We start from the raw sequence: 27,217 nt of genomic DNA on the forward strand, positions 1-27,217 counted from the left end.
ATCCAGGAGTTTATAAATGACAGGTTTGGGGTCACTGAATGAAGCTGTCACATGGGTATCTTGCTTAACAACTATTTCACTTAGCAATTGAGATTCCCGTTTCAATTGTTAAAGATTACCTATAGTCATTTCAATTTTTCATCTTTTTGTTCCTGCATAATCCAGACAATATCCTGACATAATGAAGAAATTAGACTTAAATTTTATTGGAAAACTATAATAGCATTTTTAACTAGCTCAGAGAACAAGATTAGACAAAATATCCAATCTTCTCTCTCAGTTTTTGACAGCTTTCAATAATCTCAAATATTACATTTTAAAGGATATAGAAACATACAGTGGAAAAGTTCAGTTAAGCAACTCCAATTTACATTTTGTTTACTGTTTCTGATTTCTTTTAGCAGTTCCTTTGAATCTGAACATTACTTCATGTTGATATGCCAAGAGAGCTTTGACATGTCAAAGTGTTTTATGACAGCTTGAATAAAGTACCATCAAAGACCCATTTGAAATTCATAAGGTTACCTCAAATTCAGGCCCTTACAGGCTCGTGCAAGGAGAAGGTTCATTCTCCATCTGCTTGCCTGAAAGCATAATATAGATAGTTAACCTGTTATTTTTCAGGCTATTCCTTTTTCCTTTGGAACATAAATAAGAATGACTATCATCTCCAGAATCTGAGCCATTATCATGGCTCATAATCATATTATTGTTGACTTAGTCAAAATGGTATGCATAAAAAGTAACATTTACAGAATATTTGTATGATATTTATATTGCTGAGTCAAGGTTGACTCAGCCTTCCAGCCTTCTGAGGTGGGTAAAATGAGGACCCAAATTGTTGGGGGCAATATGCTGACTCTGTAAACCACTTGGAGAGGACTGTATAGCAGTATATAAGTCTAAGTGCCATTACTAGCATTGTATTTCCATGTAGTTTTATGAAACAGATATGACAATTGACACCTGTAATAATTCCAATGTTACAGTTATTCATTTACTAGGGAGTAAATCTCACTACACACAAAAGAGATCATATATGTAGATCTGTTGGGCATGATCATTTCATTAGTAGCATTTTGGAAAGTGTTGAAACCAATGTGTAAACATTTCTCCAATGTTGTTGTCATTTCCCTCTCTGTTATTTTTTTTAACCAAAATTTAACCACATTTTTTTCCCTCATTCCTTGCCCTCCCACCCAAAAAAGGTAGTCTTTGTATTTCAACAAAAGATGTTTTCTGGAAAACAAGAGTTCATTTCCCTTTCAACCAGATTGAATATGCAGTTTTTGGGATGACAGATTAAGAAACTTTTGATGATACTGATAACATATTCATCCTTGGGGAACATTTTTAAACCAATTGTCAGAACAAAGGCCAAATTCTTAATGATGACAGTTTTTTGAACTCAGAAATATATACACATATTCCAGAATGCGTATTTAATGACTGATATAATATAACTTTCATATAATAAAGTGTGATTAGCATTGTTTGGACTACAGTATCATTGAAAAGTAGAAATTACAGGAAGTCCTCAACTTGTGATTGTTAAGAAGCCTGGAATTACAGACAAAAGTCATTGTGGTCACAAGCCAAGGCATCACAAGACTTGATTTTTCAACCTTTTTATAGTAGTCATTAAGAAAATGCAATGGTCGTTAAGCAAATCTGTTTTCCCCAATGGGTAATTTTTGCCAGAAACTGGAAGCAAACACCAGAAACCAACAAAAATGTCACAAATCATGATCTTGTGACCATGGCATGCTGCAAATGGGAGTTAGGATGAGCAAGTTGCCAAATGCCCAAAATGAGATAACATGATGAGGTGAGGGAGGAACAGCTGGCATAACTTCAAAAATGGGCTGTAACTAAATCTGTAGAGATCTGTCATAAGTTTAAACAGTCGTTAACTGACCAGTCATAAGTCAAGGACTAACTATAGTGCCTGTTAGGACCAAATATAATTTGTGTGTCCAGTTCCTAACTCAGAAAAAATATAAGTATAGTTTGAACAATGCCTGGCATAGTTGCCTATACCAGGGAAGTGGGGAGGAAGAGAACCAGGGTCTTATTTATTAATCTGTCTACTCTTTGACCATCCTGTAAAGCTGTCCATAAACAAAAAAAAATCTGAGTATTTCTGGAAAAATAACTTGATCCCCTTATATGCCAAATGTTTTCTAATACAATCACCCTGTTTCTTACTTGTGTACTTAATGAGAGGTCCAGACGAAAAAGAAATCCCATTTATAAAATGTATTTATATTGTATATACATATTCTGATAATATAATTAGAGTAGAAAATATGTTAAAGGAAGAAAAATCAGAATGTTTTTACGAAGTTTGATTGTTTCAGCTAGGATTCCCTCATGCGGAAGCACACTTGGTTTAACAGAAGCTTCCCAGTTCTAGGGAAAATTTTTTACATAATTAAATCTCGGGGTTGGTTGCAACATAAATGGTTTGCTTTATCACAGTCATGCTTTCTTACATCATTACAGTTAAATTTCCAGGCACCAAAACCTACATTGACCCTGAAACCTACGAGGATCCCAATAGAGCAGTCCATCAATTCGCCAAGGAGTTAGATGCTTCCTGTATTAAAATAGAGCGTGTAATTGGTGCAGGTAAGGTGACTGGTTTCATATACAATTCTTGTGTCTAGGCAAATCAAAACTCATATTTCATGATGACAAGCAAATGATTATATTTACTTATGTAGCTTTTGGCTTATATCAGGGTAATTAGAGGCAATGGTTTGCTCATATATGTAACACAAATATGTAAACAGCCTGGTGGTCCTGAACATTTCTTCTTATTTAGGAAAAAATAAGTATCATTGCATATTGTAATTCAAATAATTTGTTTTGGCTTACACATTATTAAAAGAAAAAAAATACATTTGAGTTCAAATGCAGATTCCTTATACACATCACCAAATGCTTTCATTAAATTACAAATGGAATCTATATATTAAGGATATTTCCATGATGTAAGATCATATTTGTCCAACTAGGAATTGGTTTATAGAGCCAGCTTTTCTTCAGGGAATATTTTTGGTGCCATTCCTAACAATTGATTGCTACAAGAAGTCCTTGTCTAGGCTCTTATGAATGATTGTAACTGTGCTGTCATTACATTGTTTTCCTTCCTTTTTTCACATACTTAGACAATGATGTTCTGTGCTCTGAAAACCTGTTTCCATTTGTTTGCATTAATAAGAGATGTGACACTTTCATTACACTAGTTCATGTAGTGAGATTAAGTACCCATGGGCTAGAAAGATGTCAAATACCTAAGACTCCTGGAAGAAACATTCTTTGATTTCCTGTTGTTTTATGGTATATCTTTAAAGACCTTTTTTTTTTAAAAGATCACCATTGCAGGAGTGTGACAAGCATTATAATGTATACATAATTTTTAAAGGAGGAAAAATTTCGTTAAGAAGAATATATGAAAGACAAATCAATCTTATGAATATTTAAATAGAAGTAATTTCCAGTCACTTCAGTTATATTCCTAAATCAATAATTGTATGAATGCAGTCACAGGAATCATACGGCCTTCACTTAAAATTATATTCCAGTGTATATTCTGAATCAGAATCTATTTCAATGTATGGTTTTTCAATTGAACTTCACAAAACCTCCACAAATAGCATTTGAATAAGAATTTCTACTCTGTGTTACCACTATGCCTATAAATACTTAGCTATAAGTGTTTTCATTTCACAAATAGGTAATTGACCATAGGAACTGGATCCTCTCTGTAGTCTGTTGTTTAAGATGGTTCTCTATTGAATGCTGGGAAAACTGGATTCTTCCTGATAAGAATTGATTTTATTTTTTTCCATCCTTGGCAAATAAACAGACCAGTTTTTCAGAACTGCCAAATGCACATATACTTTAGAGAGTTATAGAGATGACTTTGGAGACACAAGACAGAGATCCCAGTTGAGTAAACATGTGTTAAGCTCAGGAAACAGAAATCTTGAGAAAGAAGCTCAAAGTGACTCCCTCTAATTGACTGGGATGAAAGAGAGAGGAAGTAAAGAAGAGAAACTCCACCAGACATTCAAGATTCTGTTACTGTAACTTACTTATATCTGTAAATTATAGCTTCAATCAGATTTGTGGAATCTGTTTCCTGACCTGGCCTACCTCAAAGGACTGGCATATAAATAAATATCTCCATTTTGTCCAGGGTTCCAAATTAAAAAGTTCCGGACACTGTAGCATAAGTATTTAAACTAAGCTTCTTTATAGCTTAACTCAGGAGTCGTAATTTACCAAAGAATATTAAGAGGGAAATGCTCCAGATACCCTAGATTGATAATGAAGAATGACTATCTGCATCACTCATCAAAATATGAAACTAGAGAACTTCTCTATGACAAGTGGTGCTTTCTGAAATTTCTGCACTGTTATTCTAGTGCAATTGTCCTTGGAATAAAAGCTCTTAGTCTTTCAGTAGTTGATGTGCATGTTTGATTTTGATGACTGCACTGTAATTTTCTGCTGACAAGTTTATGGTAGACAGCCGTGCCTATGTATAATAGGCAATCTCTAGCATACTGCTTCTTCTATTTATGACATATGTTTTTTGTAATTTCTGGATTGCTGAGGACTAAGCTGAACTACTGAATACTGGGAGCCTGACCTTATAGAATTAAATATTTTTGTATGACTTTCTTTTGTGGGCTTTTCTAATTAAGGATGATGTTTCAAAATACTTGCATATTTGGATTTGAGAAAAGGCTGAAATTAAATCATAGCAAGACCAAGTTCCTACTGATTTTGTCTTAGCCTCTATGCTAATTATAGATAGAGTTGCAGTCTTCCTGATGAAGCAGGTTTATAATTAGGATATTCTTTTGGACCTATGGCACCTTCTGGAATAGTATATGGACACCCAGGCTTTGATTAGTGTACAGGATTGAGCCATTCTTAGAAGAGGAAGCCAATATTTAAATTGTTACTATTTTGGACTGCAACATACACTTTACTTGAGGTTACTTGGATTTTGATTGAAAGGGATCCAAATAAACTAGTTCATCAAGAATACATTAAAACTGTTATACAAACATAGTCTTAATAACCTTCCCTAAAAAAAGGAAAGTTAGTTAGTTTGTTTATTTATTTATTTGTCAATTGTTTACAAGATAATAGGTACAAGTAAAAACATAGTTATGAATACATGGATACATATAAGAAAAATTAAAAAAAATAAAAGAAGCAATAGGACAGGGACTGTAGGCACATTGGTGCACTTATGCACACCCCCTACAGACCTCTTAGGAAAGGGGTGAGGTCAATAGTAGACAGTCTAAGGTTAAAGTTTTTGGGGTTTGGGGAAGAAACCACAGAGTCAGAAAAAGTATTCCAGACATTGACCACTCTGTTGCTGAAGTCATATTTCCTGCAATCTAGTTTGGTGCGATTAATCTTGAGTTTGTATCTATTATTTGCTCTTGTGTTGTTGTGGTTGAAGTTGAAGTATTCATTGACAGGTAGGACATTGCACTGTATGATTTTATATACTATACTTAGATCGGACTGAAGGTTCTAGGTTTTCTAGGTCTAGAATTTTGAGTCTGGATGAAACCTGTCTGAAAATTAGCCAGTATGGTGATATAAAGCAATGTCTTCTTCAGGATAAGATGAACCAACATCTCCTTAAGAGCTTGGAGAAAAGTCCCCTTTCTCAAAGAAAACTTCACCACTGCAAAAACCCATTTACGCAATACACATATCACTACCTCAGCAGCCTTGGTTAGCCAAGAGGGTTCAACCTATGGAGCAGCTTGGCCAAACTCATAGTCATGGCCAAATCATACATGTCAATTTCGTCAGGCGCAACAGTTTCAAACCATTCTTGGATTAACAGGGCAAGACTGCCCCAGGTCCCACACCAAAGTTCCTCCTGCAACTAAGGGGGAACAAAATTTGGTTGAATTCTTGCTTTAAAAGATTTTAAGATTGATCATTTTTAATGCTTGGTTTTTTTCTTCTTAATTTCTTGTTTTCTATTATAATTGTAGTTCCTTTATGACTTTTTTGCTTGCTGCCCAGAATCTCTGGAGAAGCAGAGTGTGACTGAATAAATATTTAGATGTTTTTAAGATGTTGAACTTTGCTTGGATTAGCGTTTGTCCTCTTACTAATTTGATTTTCATTTTCCAATAAATGGAGACATTGTGCCTTGTTTCTTATTGGTGTGAACTAAAATGGTTCAGTTGCAAATAAATATTTCTTTAAATTCAGGAGAGTTTGGCGAAGTATGCAGTGGTCGTCTAAAGCTTCCAGGCAAAAGAGATGTTGCAGTAGCCATTAAAACTTTAAAAGTGGGCTACACTGAAAAACAAAGAAGAGATTTTCTTTGTGAGGCAAGCATCATGGGACAGTTTGACCACCCCAATGTTGTTCACTTGGAAGGAGTTGTTACCAGAGGTAAGTTGCAATCAGTTCTGATTTTTGAACAACTTTCCAAATTGTACCTGATCATAAAGTTTCCATAATATGTAGTTCAAATCAGATCATTGTACTACATAAAATAATTGACTTTATTTCCTTTTTTGACACATAATTTAACTAAAGCAATATTAAATGTATCCTATCACTTGAGAAAAAATATTTAAGATTTTTGCGTGAAAAGAGATGGCAACATTTTGTAGCATTTTTTTCCTAGTCACATTTAACATTAAATAAAATTCTCAGTGTCTTTTCCTATTAAATGGAGTGTCGTTTTTCCAGAGTTCAGTTCACACAGCAGGAGAAAGAAGAACACACTGACATTTTGAATTGTATGGTTTAATTTTTTGAGTCATGATCATTTTCTGTACAGAGACATTTAAGGATTTAGTAGATCACAGGAACTATTTTGGAAACATTAGGAGCAGTCATGCCTCATTATTCATCTTTCAAAGAAACAACATGTTTTATCAAAATGGGGACATTCTGTTCAGATATAATTTCTTTAAATCTCCCTTTTTCTATTTCTTTTAGGAAAACCAGTAATGATTGTAATAGAATACATGGAGAATGGAGCACTGGATGCATTTCTCAGGGTGAGTGCCTGAGGGAAACATATATAGCACTTCAAAAATAATATATATATATGCTACCAATTTAACATAATAAAACATTTTCAATGTAAAATGAGAACACACTAAATTTTAAGAGATCTATGAATGGTCTTGGTAAAATCAGATTAGAAATTAGAAGACCAGACAGGATCAAACAACATTTTTGGCCATCTAAGTGATCCAACATGGCACAGATACAGTGGTTTTGATTACCATCACAGACTAGGACCTGGAGCCATGTTGTGGGAACACAGTTATAGTTTTTCTCCATTGAAAAAAAGACAGTCTTTAAATTAATGCAGAAATAATTCAAAAATCAAGGAAGCACTTTTTAAAGATCCTTACATTAGCATTATTTTACATGAGTTTCTTGTTTGTGGCAGGCAACATATAAAACTCTTAACTCGTCCCTTAAGAGCATTCATTAATATTAATGAATATGAATAAGATTAATAGCAAAATATATTTCAAGGCTTTTAGTGCTGATAAAGTATAGTGCTGATTTCACTGTCAGTTTTTTTGGCAATTGGTTTTCTATCAATAATCTGCTTCTGATTTGTGTGTATATATGCGTGCATGTATGAATGTTCAATTTGTGTTAATAGGCTGGATTTATTGTGTCTGGGATCAGCTTGTTCTTATGATTAAAATATCCAACACGATAAAATAAAATTTGAGAAAGCAATTTTGCTCAGTTTATCATTATGTGAATAAATATATTTGATTTACAGATATAGAATTGTTTCTTTTTTAGCTGCAGTGTGGAAAATTGAAGACATATACAATTTTTGATAATTTGTGCAAATTTAAAAGTTTCTCAATTAGGATAAAAGATTTTAAAAGGATGGAATTTTCTGCCATACATATTTTGTTCTTTTAATAGATTCATCTAGCTATTTTTATACTCTCCTGATTTGTTATTTTTGTTATTAACTATGCAGGATTACACAAATGAGATCATAAATGTATAATTTTTTAGTATAAATTTGTATTTTCCCCCCCAAATATTAAAGGTTATTATGTACAGCTTCAAACATTCTATAATAGGGGTCCCCGGTACTGGTCCATGGGCTGTTAGAAACCAGGCCTCACAGCTGGAGGTGAGCATCAGGCAAACAAGCAAAATCAAAATCCTTCCCCCGACCCCCACCCTTCATATGTGAAAAAATTGTCTTCCCTGAAATCAATTTGTGGTGCCAAAAAGATTTGGGACTGCTGTGCTATAGAATTACATATTTCTTCATTATTTTAAACTATTAGTTTAATATTTTAAATTACTTAATAATTTAATGATTTAAAATTAATTAAATTATTTAAATAAATGTCAGGCCTGCTTCCCTTCAAAAATGGTGCTTGGAATCATATTTGTGAATTGTAGTGGTTTTGCATTTTTAAAATATTAGAACAGCACTACGAGAGAGGAGTGAATGAATGAATGAATGAATGAATGAATGAATGAATGAATGATAATACATACAGATATACACGCACACATATACATAAATATGTACCATTATTTGTGCACATACTTTCAGGACATAAAAACACACATTTCACTCCTGAAAACACCCCTGAAGTGGATTCCAATATCACTTATTTTGAAAGATAAGCTCTCACACCAAAGAAAGTTACCTATGCCTGTCTGAATGCCATCCTGCATTTAGTTTCTTAAAGATAAAGATTGAACATGTTTACTTTCTTTCTTCTCAAGTACTTTAAAGAGCATCTCTGTTTCTGTCTTCATTTCAGAAACACGATGGGCAGTTCACAGTAATTCAGCTGGTTGGAATGTTGAGAGGAATTGCTGCTGGAATGAGATACTTGGCAGATATGGGTTACGTACACAGGGACTTAGCAGCACGCAATATTCTGGTCAATAGCAATCTTGTTTGCAAAGTATCGGACTTTGGTCTATCCAGAGTTATAGAAGATGATCCTGAAGCTGTCTATACCACAACTGTGAGTTGTGCACTTAATCGAAAAAAAATCTATCCAGTATAGTCTTATTTTCATGCACAGTAAGACCTTAGGTTGGGTTTGCTTTGGAAGAGAATGTGCCAAATATTTATTGGCAAGGGATGTTGTGCTTTGTTGGGTTTTGAAAACTTTCTTATTTAACAAATACTCATAAAAAACTGCATATTACAACATCTTGTTATAAATAAAACATAAACTGACTCACAAAAGATCTCCAAATGTGGCTTTATCCAGTGTTTTTTCTGCATTCTCTCCTTTCTAATTATTTTTTCATTTATTGGGAACTGTTTATTCATTTAGATATTTTGTCCACTGGAAAATGTTTGTATCATCTTATCTACACACCAGTGGCTTTCTAACTGAAACATCTCTTATTTCCCAAAGATTTCCATTGAGGAGAACTACATTAAACTATCCTTGACCATTATCTTAGACTTGTACTATTAATGTCATCTTCTTTACAAAAGAATTGGTTGATAAAATTAATGTATCATAATACTACGACTACCAATAATCTATATATATAAAAGCAAAATACCACTTATGCAACATCACAAAATCTCCAGAACTGTAAAGCCTACAAACTTGAAATTTGGCACGTATGTTCCTCTTGGCTTCTAGGTGCCCACTAAGGAAGGATTTTTTGAAATTACCATCAAAGCAATAGTATTCTTATATTATTATTAATACACTCTGATGCTAAGGAGTTCTACTCCCCTCCCCACCTGAAAAGAAATCTGTTCCAAATGCAAAACACAAGCAGAGGAGAGGAGCTTCTGTTTTACTTTCACAGCAGCAACTAGCTTTAGTACAGAACAGTTGAGCTAAGCCACACCCAGGCTCCTTGCTGTCTCCTTCTTGCTCACACACCAAATACTGTGTCAGTTTCCATGTTTCAGTTTCCAAACAGCCCTCAATTCTCTCAAACACTCTCTCACTGGATTCTAGCCAGATGAATACCGATGGATGCTGGTAGGCAGAGGCACAATTCCCCCTCCCCTTATTTTCCTCCCAAAAAACTCAGCCCGATCACATAGTTTCATAGCAAAGCACCAGTATGGAGCTAGTGATGTGATAAACCTCCACACAATCCCTAAATCCCTAAATTGTTAAAAATATCTTTTTAAAAAAGTAATAATAAATTGTCTTAATAATATTTGGGAAGTCTTCTAACAGGGGAAGCAGCGTACCCTTATTTAGAGTCTTGTTTATAGAATGCATAAGTTGAAACACTCAGAACTGGAGGGAGAAAGGACAATGTTCTTCATAAGCCATCATGAAGGCTCCAAAAGGATTGCTTGTTTTCTGCTTTGTTTTGCTTTTCATTTTGGTTTTTTGAAATTTGCATTATCTACTGCACACAACTCCAAAGTTTTTTTTTTTTTTAATTTATAAAATGAAGCAAGTTTTGAGAAGCAGTAACATGGAATAGGTTGAAAAATTTGGATCATCATTTGAGATTGGGAATTTTGGCTGCTATTCCTCCTTGATCAATGGAAAATCTAAGACTTGAATGATGGGGTGGATATCAGAAATGAAAAGTAAGAGGTTGGGTTCAGTTGTTTCTAGCTTTATCTCCTTCTGATCTAATTAGGAGACAATGGTAATAGTATCTAAAATGTTTGAAATACTATATGCTTACCCAATAGACATGCTTGTGTATATATATGCCACCACGGACTTGTGGTAGCATAGTAGTTAAAATGCAGTACTACAGGCTAATTCTGCTGATTGCCGGCAGTTCAGTCCTGACCTGCTCAAGGTTTACTCAGCCTCCCAACCTTCCAACATCAGTGAAATGAAGACCCAGATTGTTGGGGGCAGTATGCTGACTCTATAAACTGCTTAGAGAGGGTTGTGTAGCACTGTGAAGCGGTGTATGAATCTTAGTGCTATTGCTATTGCTATATTGCTGTGAGTTTGTTTCAAAAACTTTCATTTCCCATAGGGTGGCAAAATTCCAGTAAGATGGACAGGTCCAGAAGCCATACAGTACCGGAAGTTTACATCAGCAAGTGATGTATGGAGTTATGGAATAGTCATGTGGGAGGTGATGTCTTATGGAGAGAGGCCTTATTGGGACATGTCAAATCAAGATGTAAGTTGCCAAAACATAATTATACTGCTTATAATATGATAGAGTTGGAAAAGGCAAACTTAGAAGCAAAATGACCAGGATATATACTTCTATGAGCACATAAGAAGGTTTTAAAGTAATAGCCTCATATATTTTTTAAATAACTTAATTTATATGTTGCATTGATTTTTCCTATTCTTAAAGTTAGCCTGATGCAAACTAACTTATCATTCAGCCAACATAGTGCTACAATTACAGTACCTAGCTATTACTTACTGGCTATTGTACATAATCATAAAGTAATTTTTAAAAAGGACAGATAGATAGAATTAGAAAACAAAAGGTGTAGCAAGGTTGTTCAAACATAGATAAATGCTTTTATTTCTTCTGTTAAAATACCTGGAAGATAACTGAACCTCTTTTTTTGTATCATTAGAACATTCTTATCCGAAAGGTACTATATTCTATTCTACAGCCAACTAAAATCTTTACAAAATTCTGTATTTAAATACAGGTTTATGAACATTCTTTTTCATCAGAGGATATGTTTCTATTTTATTTTTAGTCTCCACCTATACTTATATCTCAATATTTTTGAACCAATAATTATACTACAAAATTCAAAGAACTGTGAAATCCAAAGTTTGGTGAACATGTTAATTCAGAAGTTGATTAGTAGGATACCTGAAGCTAGTTGTGAGAACTTTTCTTAGTCATATATGGAAATATTTTTATAGTTCTTGGAGCACTTTGGATCCCCAACATAGAGAAGCAGCCCAATTCAGTAAATAATATGGAAAGTAAGTAAATTAAATAATAGAGCTATTTAAAAATTCCAAGAGAGGAAAGGAGAAATGAATAATCTTTCATCCCACACATTTGAGTTTTATAATTTATTGTAGCTGTCTTCATATTATCTTCAAATAAAATAATATAATCCTCTTATAAATGGAAGAAAAAATATTCTAACTTGAAATATGATACACAACGTCTTACTATCTTTAGTCAAGAGTTGAATCTGTCATATTTTTTTTCTTTACAAAATAAAAAAACGAAAACATGTAGTCCACTCCACACCCTAAATCTTAGCCTCAGGCTTGTTTATGCAGGTGTAGATTAGAAGTTGTTTTTATAGGATCCAATATAGGTCTTATAAAAGCATTTGTTGGTCCTTTTCTATGGATATGAACTCCTTTTGACTAATGTTTTTGAAGATGCTTACTCCTTACACAAAATAGACTTCAGTGCAGGCAAGAAAGAGTCCTTGATCTTATCAAAACTTCAAGTATAATAATGCCTGATTTTACAGTCAAGATCAGGAAAATTTCTGAACTGAAAAATAGTTTGGCCTTCTGTATAAATTAATGTGTAGGCTGTTGCACATATTACATTTTTTTGTTTTTGTGTTTTTTTAATGATTACTATGACTTTAGCCCTTCATGCTTCTTTCGTATGTTCATCTGAAGCACTATATACTAAGGACATTCTTATCTCCTATCTATAGATAAGATTCATGATAGATTTGTAGAAAGTTATCTTTTATACACAATTTTCTGATTTTTTAAAAAATCTTCTTGGATATAATAGCTTATTTCCATCAGTGGAATAGATTGAATATAGGAAGATTATTGTTAAAAATCCATCAAAAAATAGTCTAAAACAAACATATTAAAGCATTTCCATTCTGGTTTGAACAGTTGGGTATTATTGGGTAGTATTGAACTGTACTGTATTTCATTTTATTTACAATATTTGAAGCCTATATTAGTCTATAAAACTAAAATCAGGAATTTCATATATACTCAGGATTGCTATCACCATATATTCAGCTAATATCCATCAAGGATTATGGAAACTCTTGTCCAAAGAATTTGGAGGGTATTAAACTACCTATCTCTGTTATAAAAACAGGTAGTGCCTGAGAGGTCACTATATGACATAAGAAAAGGCCAGGTTCAAGTTATCATTTGACTAACAACCTCACAAGACAACTAATTAATTTTACTCTTAATTCACATGTAGGATCACATGACAGATAATCCGATATGTGTTGCTTTGAGCTTTTCAGAAAAAAGGTGGAATAGAAATTATGAATTAATAGCAGAAATAAATTTAAGAAATAATAAATGCACTTAAAACATTTTGAAAACTCGAGATTTATATAAGATATCAGTGCATTTTTTCTTTTTTATTCATTGTATCAACCCATCATGAAACACACTAATTAAATTCTATTTTTCTATGTAGAGAAGCAGATATCAGAAATAAGTGAAATTTCTGTTTCCAAATCAGCAGTCCATCACAATATTTTATATTCTGCAAAAATACAATATATATCCTAAAATACCATAATTTTATATTTATAAAGGAAATAATCAGTTCATTATAGTGAGCACTGGATTATAACATTATGTGGTATTACTATTGATTAGCAATATGTCACTACGAGTTGGCAAGCAGGAACAAGTGATTAAATATACAAGTATAAAAAGGAAGAATTTTAATGACATCATACATAGTATCAGCGGGACTAGGTATGGATACCTGTGTATGTGACAATAAGAAGAAAAATTAATTGTTTAATCAATTAATTAAAATTTGTTTCACTGGAACAAATACAGTATGTGAGTCACTATGTCTCATAGTTGTAGCTGAATGCAGATAGTAATACAGAGCTTCTAAAAAATGAACAACCTGTAAAAAAACATCCAGCTTCTCTCTGAGTCCATTTATATTAAGCAAGACTGAATTTTTCCCATGAGGATGGAAAACAGTTGCATATTCATTGTATAAATTTACTGCTGAATAGCTTTCTTCTCCTGCCTGCTGTTTATCTATAGCAGTGATGGCTGACCTTTTTGTCATCACATGCCAAAAGTATGCATGTATGCACACGACAGCACGCACGTGTGCCTGTACCCATAATGCAGTGCACTCATAATGCATGTGCAACCCTTCTGCACCTCGTTTTGGGCCTAGTATGCCTCCCTGCAGCCTCCTGGGAGCAAAAATGGGCACGGGATGCTTCTCACACATGCGTCCCACCGCCTACACATGCGCGGCAGAGACCTGAAAATCAGTTGGCCAGTGGCATGCACGGTGGAGCTGAGCTGGGGCAATGGCTCGAGCACCCACAGGCCACTGCGTGAGTTTTTTTCTTCTTCTATTAGAGTGTTAGCAAAACATAACACAGGAGAGGGAAGGGGCTGAAGGAAATATTTGTCAGCAAAAGTGAAGCCATTCTGAATGTACTATCTGATATGACATCACATGTTGCATTAAAGTCAGTGCTATTATTGCAATCTTACCATAGTTACATTATGTGAGAATCAAACCAGACTTGCCAAGTACAGTTTCATTTCATCTAGAAATACACTATTTGTAAATCAACACTGCTCTGTATAAATAAAGATATGAAGAGAACATAATGTTTCTCAAACAATTCTTAAGAGTGAGTGATAGAATTCAAAGGTTAGGGTAAGGTTGAATTTTATCATCATTACTTTTATATAAAATCTAAATGACGAGTCATTTTGGCAGAATGAAAGTTGTTAATATTTGACAGGTCTCAGTGTCAGAGATTTCATGGACTGTCAAAATATGGGCAAACAAGTCCTTGGGGCAGAGAAAAAGAAGTATTGACATTCCCAAGACATTCAGTAGAGTTTCATTCCTTTTGACAACTTCCTTCTGTACTAGATTCAACAGAAAAGATGTTTGGCAGGAAGATAAGATAGCTGGAAGGCAAAGCTTACCTATCTTTAAAAAAAATAAGGAAACTCAAAATCAATATTTTCTTTTGCTGAAGTTTTGCATTGAGCACGTGCTATTTCCTTGTTCTGTAAATAGCTAAATAAAGTAAATTGTTTCCCAATTATAAAGAAAAAATAGATCGGGATTATTTTAATAAGCATATAAATAAAATATTTCCTTCTTGAGAAAAAAAGGTTCCATTATTTTAGGGAAGCATTATGTATTTTCTATGCTTTATCTACTCTTTTGCAGAAGAACCAATTCCATATTAGTGATTTATGCTATCTTTTAAAATCTTTTTTTACTTTATTCAAAACATTAAAATATAAACTCCAAAAAAAGAAAAAATAAGGCTAAACAAGACTACACCCAAAAAAGGTGGATAAAGAAAACAAACATATACATAAATTGTTCTCCCTAGTTGAATACTGATAATTATATTTCCAAGATACAAGATCTGTGATACAAATGTATTGCTGAGTGTATACCATGGATTTCGGAGTGCTGGTTGGGAAGTTCAATTTTGCTGATGATTTGAAGGAGTTGACAGCTTTCTGTCTGGAAATGCTTGGAATTCCTTTTTTTTTTTGTCTCCTGTTTTACTTTTTTCTTCCTCTCTCAAAATTCATTTCTTGTTTTTTTGTTTTTCTTCATATTCCTCATGCCACTCTTGTAATATCCTAGAGCTTATTATTCATCTTATTCTCTTTTCCTGTACACAACTTTTAACTATAGTAGTCCTCGACTTACAACTGGTCCTTTAATGACCATTCAAAGATTCACGGAATTCCAGAAAAGCTACTTACCACCTGGTTTCAAACTTTCAATGGCCAGTACACTGCCCCATCACATGATCATATTTTGGGCACTAGGCAACCAGCCTGTATTTAAGGCCATTTGCAATATTTCTGAGTCAGGTGACCATGACATTTTACCCAGAAACCAGCATTTACTTCCAGTTTCCATAAAAAAAAAACTCCCACAAAATGAATGATCACAGCTTTTGCTTTAGAACCACCCCAAAAAAGATAATAAAAATGGGCATAGCCATGAGATGGACCACTGAATGATCAGCATGACTTAGAACTGTAAATCCAGACTCAATTGCAGTCATAAGTGAGAAATATCTATAATTTAGTCAGATAACAGATAATCAGAATTGGAAGGGACCTTGTAGGTCATCTAGTCCAATCCCCCACTCAAGCGGGAGACCCTACATCATTTCTGACAAATGGCAGTCCAATCTCTTCTTGAAAGTCTCAAGTGATGGCACTTCCACAACTTCCGAGGGCAAGATGTTCCATTGGTTGATTGTTCTCACTGTCAAAAAGTTTCTCCTTGTTCAGTTTCCATCCATTATTCCTTGTCTGGCCTACAGGCGCTTTAGAAAATAGATTGACCCCTTCCTCCCTGTGGCAGCCTCTCAACTATTGGAAGATTGCTATCATGTCTCCCCTGGTCCTTCTCTTTACTAGACTAGCCAAGCCCAGTTCCTGCAACCTTTCATCATATGTTTTAGCCTCCAGTCCCCTAATCCTCCTGGTTGCTCTTCTCTGTACTTTTTCTAGAGTCTCAACATCTTTTTTTATAATGTGGTGAACAAAACTGGATGTAGTACTCTAGGTGTGGTCTTACTAAGGCTTTATAGAGTGGTATTAGTATCTCCCTTGATACTGAAAATTAGATGAACGTGAGAGACTCTTATTCCTGATGAAATGTTCTACCTTTTTTTCTGTTTCCCACAGATTGCTCTCTTTTCCTATTGCAGTTTCCTATTTCCTATTCCTTTTCCTGATGACATTTCAACTATATAAAGAGATTTCAGCTATTCTGTTTGATGGCATTCCCAACGTTCAGAAATAGGGCTATTTTGCAGGCATCGTGAAAAAAGAACAGTACATTTAAATTCTGTCTGCCAAATGATAGTTATTGTAATATATACCAAATCCAAATGTGCTCATGTTACTTCTGCTGCAATAAAAATATGTCTTGCAAAGTCCTGAGCACAGCTGTTGTACGGCCCATATACTAAGTGAAACTAAAAATTCCATCGTTGACATTCCTAAAGATTTATTTCAGATCCCCCTTATGCTACAAATACACAACTTCAGTTCAAAGCAAAGATTGTGAGAGTGAAGTCACTACAGTGGATAGTTATTTTCAGTGTATGACTGGAATTAGTTTCTTTCTAATGGTTTAGCTGTCCATGTACTTTCAACTAAATTTCCACCTATCTAAAAATGCTAGTTGGAGGGGGAGCTGTATTATTACAGCCTCTCCTAAGATTTCCTTGTTTTAATGGGATATTGAAAAGCCAAGTCAGTGATTAAATAGCGTGCTTGTGATATGGCCTGGCATATAGATTTGGGTTACATAAATACAGCTCTTTTACCTCGGGAAATCAAATGTATATGTTTAAGCCAGCAAGATACCTTAGAATGATTACAATACCAAAATTCCACCGAGCATTTTATTGGCCTACTTGGAGGCATTGCATTCAGTGGTGTTTGAAGGAAAATTTGAAAAGGCATGATACGATGAGCATTATTTCACTTGCAACACAGGAAACATGAAAACAATGGCTCATAAATTGTTATATGGTAATTTCTATAAAAACATCCTCCCTCATTATTTATTGAAAGTCCTAGAGGATTATTCAGGAAGCTCAAATACATTTTTATGTAAATTATCTGTTATCAGATGCATATTACAGTTATAACAAAATTGCAAACTTTAGTCAAAGTGCAAGTAAGGTTCAATAAAGGATTATTTTATTAGCCAAGCAATAAACAAACATGAGAATGGACCTTGCCAGGCAATAAACAAACATGAGAATGGACCTAGTTTTGTTGACAGTGCTAAAATGATGTGTTTGTGATCTCCTTACGTGTATTTTTAACATATATTTCTTATAAATGGCCAAAATAAAATAGAATATAGCTATTGTTATAAACTTTGTTGTTCCAAACACACTGCACTTGTAGAACAAGAAGCCACTAATTAATTTAATAGTTATAGTTTAAATGTTTTGCTGCTTATATAATAATGTTATTATTTCCAAAATAAACATAAGAAAAAATAGGAAGTAAATATTTGTGAAGGAGAAAGGTGGGTTGTTTGGTTTTGGTTTTTGCCATGTATCCATTATGCCACAAAGGCCTCTTTATTACTAGCTATGATTTATTTACCTAAAGTTTGCCATTTAAAATATTGGTCATACTGGCTCAGAAAAGTGTCTAAAACTATTTTTAAAAATTATGCTTGCCTTGTATTTGTTACCCATTACAACACCTTTGTACTTTATTATAATTCCAGAGGAAACCACTAATAATGGCTTTGTCCATAAACTTCTGCAAAAATTTGTCTTCGTCTTATCAATGGAATGCTGTTTTGTCCATTGTGTTGGTATTTTTTTTTTTATAAAACCACACTTTAGCTTATCAATGCTGTGTGAACTTAACAAAAATTTCTTGTGATCCTCTTCTGTGGTTTTGTTTTGGTTATTTTCTTTTTCTTACTTCAACATCAACAAATCAGTGCTGCAAAAAATAATAGTGTCTTAACTGATCCTTGAGATATTATGTTAGCCTATACTATGTTTTGATATTAAACAGATCTCTTAAACATCCTATAGTTAATCTTTAATTAGATTCACATCTAGTTTGGATTGTTGTTGAGAAGGTCATCACGGGAAAGCATTTTCTTTTCTTTTTTTTCTTTTCTATTATCGACTAATTTTCATTCTTCCATTTCATTTTCATCTAGATATAGCTACCTAGATGTATACACAGACTGTTTAATAATGCTTTGTTTCCCTGCCAAAAAGAGCCTCTTGGACAAATAGATATTGCTTTCAAAGAATATCTCATGTATCAGTTTCCCAGTTGCACCCATGGTGAATTTAATTGCTATTCGCTCCTGCTGATTTGATTAGGTAATGCAGCTATATTCTCAGCATAATTACCAAATGCTATAATCTGTTTAATAGGCATGGACAATAAAAAAAGTTTACAGTATTATACAACAACCAAAATTTTTGTGCTAGAACAGTAGGTTCTATTTCAAAGATACGTTTCATAAAACTTTGCTTAATTTGGTGGATTCTTCTTGAGCTGTAAACATTTAAACTCATGGCGGGTTTTGTTATTAGGTTATAAAAGCAATTGAAGAAGGGTATCGTTTGCCAGCACCCATGGACTGCCCAGCAGGCCTTCACCAGCTGATGCTAGACTGCTGGCAGAAAGAACGTGCAGAAAGGCCAAAATTTGAACAGATTGTGGGCATTCTGGATAAAATGATTCGGAACCCAAATAGCTTGAAGACACCTTTAGGAACCTGTAGTAGGTAAGTTATGGATTAGATTCCTAAATTATAGGATAAAATTCTAGACAGCTTTTCTTTGTTTCAGCTGTTGTTGGCCCATGATTTACTTATTTTATTTCAATTTTTTCATCCTTCTATTATTATTTGGGATAAATTCAATCATTCCAGATGCTTTTACAAGGGTAAACTAGATATTAAATCTAAATTATATTGATCGTATATTGATGTTCCTTATCCTAAGCCAAGAGAAAATAACAGCTGTCTCTGACCCATTTTGAAAAAAATGATAACCATTTGGTAGTTATATATTTTTTTTAGAATTTGCCTATCTAACTCCAATTAGTTGTTGATTTGATTAATTAATTTCATACTGGATTACATCAACATATCTTTATAGACTGCTGTTGAAACAGTATAAATACTTGATATAAAATGTGGCCATTTTTCTGGGCAGAATTAGAAGATCAGAATATACTGCTATTTGAAATACTAAAGGACAGAAGAGTGTGTCTACAGAAACATTATAATTGGGTGGAACAGAGTAAATTGGATGGATGGATGGATGGAGATAGACAGATGGATAGATGGATGGATGGATGGACAGACATCTGTCCATAAATGCCTCATAAATTATCTTGTGGCTTCCTTACTTCTTCAAGAGAACAATCAACTACACAAATATTTCCACTGTTCCTAGGTTGATGGCTTGGCACGTGGGCGGGAGGCAAATGAATAACAGGTGCATATGCACATGCTCTCCCCTTGTACAAATGGAGCCTTGCATGTGGGTGGAGGGTGCTTGCGTCTGCATACGAATGGAGCTTCACACATGAGTGCAAGTACCCTCCACTCACATGAGTGGAGCTTTGCAAGCACAAGTGTCCTCCACTCCCACAAGTGGAGCTTAATGTGTGTGCACTTGCCCATCTCTTCCATGGCCCAGTTTCAAATAGGCCGTGATCTGTTAGTGGACCATGGCCCGGGGATTGGGGCCTTCTGAATTACACTACCACCCACACATTTTCCTTAGGTCTCTGCTGCATTGCTTTTATCAATCTTAAATTTAACATTAAGGGTTCAAAGCTTTCCAATTCCAAGGAGGGCAAAATGTTTCTAAATCATTGGTTTCACATGAACAACCCAAGATTAAGACATAGTGCAGTAGACCATTACATGTATTGTTCTTCCATTTTTCTCTAATTCTGCTGCTTAATCATGTGTGGGACTGACCATAGGACAGAAACTTTTTGCAAATGTTGTCATCTTTAGGAATCTTCTGTCCAACAAGAAGGCAGTTAGAGTTACGTGGTCAGCACAGAGTCAGTTGCAGTCAGACAGTGTCTAGCTTCAAATAAACAGATAAATAAATCATATTCCTCTGAGGCACATTCACTATCAAGACTGTGACATTGGCAAACACAAAAAACCAGAACTATTTGGATTTCTGGAAATACCTTTACTGCTAGTAAGGTAGATTAACAGTATATTGAAAGCCTATCAAGGCTGTTCTCCAATTCATATACCTAGCATAATTAAAGCAGTGTTACTCTCAGTCCCTTTCTCACAATTCTCCTAACTACCCCTGGTTCAGGAATCTTTCCTGCAAAAGTCCTGTTTTCTCCTCTAATAGTTGTGCACCAGTCTCCACATTCCCAAAGTCTATTAGACATTTCATAGCACTGGTCCAATATCATGTCTTGTAAAAAAAAAAAACACTTTCTTTCTCTCAGCAAAGCTACATTGGTGCCTACTACAGGTGCTATTGAGCCAGTGGGGCTTGTGCTGATCAGTCCTGCACTAGACTGAATGCCAGACAAGCAGGAAACAATTAGCATATTTCCAATGGCTTTATTAGCTTGGTTGTAAATTGGCTAACAGATGCTAGGACAGTGCAGTTGTAAATTAGGCAGATAATGATCTGAAGAGAATCTCTCACCTGTAAAAAAAAAAAAAAAAAAAAAGAGCAGGCCTGTTGTAGAATAATAGTCTAGAGCTGCTGATATCCACAATATCTTGTCCAAGGATCATAAATTAAAAACATATCCATAAGGTACAAGTCTCCTATCTAGATGTTTTCACAGTGCTCCAGGATGAGGTAGAGAAGGTTATGGTGGTTTCTTAGAAGCCATGTTCCAAATAGAACACACACAAAGGGAAAATTATTTCCCTGCAGTATGAATTCCATCATGACTTTCTCTTGCATCCGAATAAGTGAAGCTTGACTTTTCTTCAATAATAACATACAAGCACACACGCATACACACAGAGACATATATTGGACATATTCTTTTCATTTATGATAATTGATTATTGCTTAATGCCTCTTTTTGATCCCTTTTCAAAGTCTCAGCAAGAAAAGGATTTTCTAGTGAAAAAGATTTTCTAGTGATATATTTGTACTTTCTACCTAAATAGAAATCAGAAACATGCATTATCCCCATGACTATTAGATTAGATATAGTCACCTATTTTGAATAAAAGTTTCATCTTATATCAACACATGTAAAATTAAGCCCATCTTCAAGAACACATAGCATATGATTTCAAATAAAAAAGTTTCTTTTTCTTCTTCTTCTTTACTTTCTCTTTATCATTTCAGGTGTTGAGGGATCAGATAAGAAAAAATTATATTTACTTTATTTGACAAGTATTCTGTTTTTCATTATTTAAAACAAACAAGGTTTTATTTTGTTCTAAATATTGAAACATCTAAAACTTTTAGATGACTTCTGTGATTGTAACTCAGCAATAGATTCAGATAAAATCCTTTATTACTGTTGATGACCAGATGTAGCTACAATTTAGTAACAATTTTACAGGGATGAAAAGGGAGGGGGATAAAGATAGCTGGGTAATTTACACAAAAACAAGGAACAAGAGGAAAGGAGAAAACAGCAGGTAAGCACTGGAGTATCAGACCATTTCTAAAGTATTAATAGTCTGCTAGAATGTTACACCGCAATATAGGTTTGTACATGCTTAACAAGCATTCCTTGGCCTTTTGCTTTTTATTATATGCATTTTAGATGGATCATATTTTTACTCGGTAACAAATACTGAATTATGTTTCTTTATACCCAAAAACACTATTTTTCATTCAACCTAGACCAATCAGCCCTCTTCTGGACCAGAACACCCCTGATTTCACAACATTTTGCTCTGTAGGGGAATGGTTGGGAGCAATCAAGATGGAAAGATACAAGGATAATTTTTCTGCTGCAGGTTACAATAACCTTGAGACAGTAGCCAGGATGACAATTGAGTAAGTGAACTGTATGCTTATATTATCTATTTTTGCTTATCTTTGTCTCGTTAATTGACAGAGGAGAAATGTTTGGCCAGGTTGTTATAAAATTTATGTATTAAGAATCCCCAAGCTTTAGTCACCTGATTATCACCTCACCCAGCCTTCTATTAAAAGTGGAAAAAAGTACCACGGAAAGTTCTAGTTCCTTGCTAATATCTGTTTAACTATTATAAAAGAGGGTTTGACTTTGCAGGGTAATAAAAACTATTGTCATTTGGGGAATTTGCTTCTTGCTAGTTAAGGACTTAAATATGGATGACCATAGTATCATAGTATTGAAAGGTAGCCCCTTCTAAGCATAAACCAGATTTTTATTAGCCTTTCTTAGTTTTTTATGAAAGCAAGTGCTTCACACTGAGACATTTTCAACTACCTTACTCATTGTGTGACAACCACACAAGGAGTAAAGAAGCTGCACTTCAAAGCAATGTGACTTGAGGACATTAACTATGTCAATGTGCTATTCTGTATGACAGAATGTCAGGGGAGTTTTAAGTCTTAATAAAAATTGTACGAATTTAAGATTGTGCTGCCTCCCTCTCTTTCTCTTCCTTTGAAAAAGAAAAGCAATAGCCATAGTTAATACCATAAGGGATACCTGACCTTCACTTTAGGGTCATGCTATCTCCTTGGAACATATACCTTTGCCAATTAATGGAAGATAATAGCAATTTTTAAGATTTTATTTTTACTCACCATAGTCTATTTCATCAGAAAGCACGGTGCATGTATGCTTGGCTTTTCAAGTGATTACTTCATCATGTTACAATATGGTGAAGTAATCACCTGAAAAGCCAGTCATGCCGATAACATATTGAATATCATTTGGTTGTTTGGTTGTTATTTCTTTTCTACTTCCCTCCACTGAAAGATTACTAATATTGAATTTTCCTCCCTCCCCATAGTGACATAATGAGCTTAGGAATCACATTGGTTGGCCATCAAAAGAAAATCATGAGCAGCATTCAGACTATGAGAGCACAAATGTTACATTTGCATGGCACTGGCATTCAAGTGTGATGAGACATTTCTCCCTTCCAAGGGAGGGGACAGACTTGAGAGAACAGTGCCAGCCTTCAGTCTTCATGAAGTGCTGCTAGAAGACACGTGATTTGACAGAGCCTTCATGCGGATGACAGAAGGCTCATCAGAAGCACCTACAGACTTGAACTCCTAAGTGCCACCAGAAAGTTACTTAAAAGGGAAAACAGATCTACTAATGGCGGCAACAAAAGAAGTGACAATAAACAAAGTACTACCTGAAACACCTACGAACACCTTGAACTCTCTAACCTCCTTTTTATCTAATGGACTTTTTAAAGTGTATATAAAGGATTTTAAAAGAAAGAATATATTTGTCAGATAAAAATCATGATATTGTTAAAGTCAACAAATATTTTCCTTAAAACTTTCATTTCAAACTTATTTTAAGAAATCAGTTGTTTTCCTTTTTCATATAGCTCTTTTAGTGTTGCATTTATATCTTTGGACCTTCTTAGTGCTAAGCATATGACACATTATTACACTGGGGAGTTTTGAAAGATTGTACAAGTTTCTATAGCCACAAGAAGTGTAACAGGGAAATGTGTATCAGGCTAGCTACTGGGTGGGTGAAGCAGGGTTGGCCAGGACTTTTTTTTTTCCTTTTTCTAATTTTGGCATCTGTTTTTGTCTGTTTATTCCACACCACATTGATGTGGTTTGCTAATTGGCAGGAAATCAGGAAAAAAAAAACATTGCCAGGAGTTCTGATATTTTTTAAAATAATTTTGTATAAGTAAATCACACACTCTTCTTTAAACAGGAAATGAATAAAATGGTGAACCTAGCAATAATGTTCCCTAAAAATGCCTAGGCACTTTTAAAGAAATGGTTTGAAAGATGGTTTTAGTAGGTTGCCTGGGTTAAAGGAAGCTGTAGAACTGCAACTTTAAATGGGTTGAAGCCCTTTCATGGAATGATTGATGGTACAGTAGGTATATAAACAGAACAAGTACAAGTACTATAGTGTTGCTTAGCCTTTTAATCAGAGCACATTGGGTGTTTGTTCTTGCAGGGGATTGGGTGTCTTTTTATTTTTTCAACAATGAATATTAGAAGGTCTAGGAGAATAATAAGCATATGGCTAATATGAGATTAAGATGAATGTAGTCCCTCTTGCAGAAGTAAGAATGTGAGGATACAATCCAGAGAAGAGTAGGCTTTCCGACATTGCATATAAATTCAGAAGAAATTGCATTCAAGTGGGTGGATACCAGTGGTGTTCTGCTGCCAGTTTGGACCAGTTCTAACAAACCAGTAGTTCTGACCATCCTCTTGCCCTATCCTGTGCTATATTTCCTTCTTTCTGGTTCAGCTGATTCATGTAGCATAGCTGATTTTCACGCTTCAACCTATAGGGGCTGCCCTAGAAGGTACAACTTCAAATTGCTGTATTTTGAACGCTGTGCACACGCTCACAGAACTGGTTGCTAAACCGGTTGCAGCCCACCATTGGTGGATACACTCTTTTTGTCAGCTAGGGCTTATATTTCTGTCCATACTTCTACCAGTCATGCTGTTTGAAACATAGATAGGCAGATGACTTCACTCATAGATTGCCTTCCTTGTCATAGACAACTGCATCTGTAGTGGCAAGCAATGACAGGAACCCAGTCATATAATTCTCATCAGTGTTGCCACTAATAATGGACAAGCCAGGTTTGGGACAAGCCCAGTTCAGAATGAGGAAGATATACACATTGAAATGAATGTGATTTCAAAACCATAATCATGCTCTGAAAATCCTAGGATCTCATGGGCCCCAAGTCTACCTAACATTCTCTGGATTGCAGTTCTCTTGTGCAAGCTCTAATGAAATGAGTGACAGACAGACAACAGATAACAGGGCTTGCACGGGACATGTTCCTGTCAGATGGTGCCTTTGGATTTTGTATTACAGGTGTAGGAATATAAGGCAAGTGGCACTTCAACATTTCATTGTGCGTGTGTGTGTGTGTGTGTTTTAATGAGCTGCTCTAGGCACATGCATTCAGAACTTCTGACTGAAAGATGATTGTTGAGTGAGAGAACCCTTTTTTAAAGAAAAATACCAGTTTTAATTTAATATATGTGTACTTGAGTTGAGTGAAATATATAATTACCATAAGCAATAACAAAGTGTGTCGCAGGACTATATATGAAACAGGTGACCAATGCTGTCAAAAATATGAAAATCATGAGCTACCCAGCAGTGAATAGCTGTACTTCCAAAGAGAACTGGGATGCTTCTATTGGTTTTCATAGAGAAAGATCCCAGGGATCAGTCATATAAATTAAGACTTGTTTGATAATGTGGACATCCACAAAAAGAAAAAAAATGGAAAAAAAATAACCCTGTAAATATCCCTTTGTAAAACTTGTACATTTAATTTATACTGTCTTGTTTTGTACACACATTTATGTGCAGTGAGCTCTGAATACATTGAAAATGCACTATATTTTTCTATTTTACTTAACAGAGCGTCACAAAAAGGAACATGTTTTTCAGTGCTAATATAATGTGTTTTCCCACGTTTAGGACCAAAGATAGTTACAAAGAATTCAGATAGTTAATTTGCCCTTCCTCCCATTTTCTTTTTCCTTTTACAGCACTGTACAATGTTTTATTTGTTGTTTTATTTATTTATTTTGTTAGAAAAATAATTTTGATTATGCTATTTTTTTTCTTCTTTTACCCTTTGTTAAAGAAATCTGTATAAAAAGATAAACAAAAATATTTGAATTAACATAATCCCATTACATAGACACTTCCATTTGTAATCTTTGTAATAGACTGTAAATATATTTTTGGAAATATAACTGTGAATAAGGGTTATTTGTCATTGTCTGTCTATGTAGTAACTGCAGCATTTTATAGCTTTCTCTAGTTGTCATAATTCCTCATTAGGCATTGGGGAAACTGATAATTTAGTATTAAACTGAGAATAGCTGTTGTGTTCTTAATGTACAGAAATGAGAATTTTCTAGATTGGTTAAATTGGTTCACTTAAAATATTACTTACATCATTGATTTCAACAGCCTATGCCTAGATAAAAGGAAACCTGAAGCACATACAGAAATAAATTCATGAACCCAATTAGAGAGGATGTAAACCATCATGCCAGTTGTTTGCTTGGGAGCAGAAAATGGGGTATATATACGGATTCAAAGGTAGCCTTCCATTCTCTCTATGAATCCCCAAAGACAATTTATACTACTGTTAACAGCTGTACCTATCATGAGTAGTATTTGCACAAGAGGAACTATTCTCATTGGTTTATTGCTCTGCCCATGGATAGGGCCTAAGGCTATAGTTCTAATCTTACTTCATTTGATTACAACAGTTCCATTGGCTATAATTGTTTTAGCTTGTGTCATTTGCTTGCAAATTTACACCTGTAATTATCTTCCTATATAGATTCAGTAGCTAATCATGTTTGTTGATTGCAGAAAGAAATGAGTGCAGTGCAGTTTGGTGAAAATTGTCATGATTACCCAAAAAGAACAACACTTTTTTTCTTTATGTTTGACTGTTAAGAATGTAACTGTGTTTCCTCTTTCTGATCTAACAAGACTATATTCAAATGGGAATGATATTTGAATTTGAACCCATCCCTATTTGAATGGGTATCTATTTCTTATAGACAATTAGTCATTTGTGGCACAATGAG

General features: G+C 34.5%; 1 protein-coding gene across 4 annotated transcripts in view; it reads left to right on the top strand.

Moving 5' to 3' along the window:
* The window catches only part of EPHA7 (EPH receptor A7), a 175,327-nt gene extending 148,950 nt beyond the window's left edge, over window positions 1–26,377 (top strand). For 2 of the 4 annotated variants that reach the window (XM_026726712.2, XM_087914088.1), the window contains 8 exons: window positions 2,518–2,631; window positions 6,268–6,453; window positions 7,009–7,070; window positions 8,838–9,047; window positions 11,014–11,163; window positions 19,046–19,239; window positions 22,325–22,480; window positions 23,431–23,950. In XM_026726712.2, the coding sequence (XP_026582497.1) occupies window positions 2,518–2,631; window positions 6,268–6,453; window positions 7,009–7,070; window positions 8,838–9,047; window positions 11,014–11,163; window positions 19,046–19,239; window positions 22,325–22,480; window positions 23,431–23,545 (1,187 nt within the window). In that variant the 3' untranslated portion in view covers window positions 23,546–23,950. Of the gene's footprint in view, window positions 1–2,505; window positions 2,632–6,267; window positions 6,454–7,008; window positions 7,071–8,837; window positions 9,048–11,013; window positions 11,164–19,045; window positions 19,240–22,324; window positions 22,481–23,430 lie in introns of all 4 variants that reach the window. The other 2 variants (XM_026726711.2, XM_087914084.1) reach the window with 2 other exon arrangements.
* Window positions 26,378–27,217: the final 840 nt, after the last annotated feature.

This window comes from Pseudonaja textilis, chromosome 1 (assembly GCF_049901715.1).
Source record: "Pseudonaja textilis isolate UNSWEBS1 chromosome 1, rPseTex1.2, whole genome shotgun sequence".
NCBI classification, from domain to species: domain Eukaryota; kingdom Metazoa; phylum Chordata; class Lepidosauria; order Squamata; family Elapidae; genus Pseudonaja; species Pseudonaja textilis.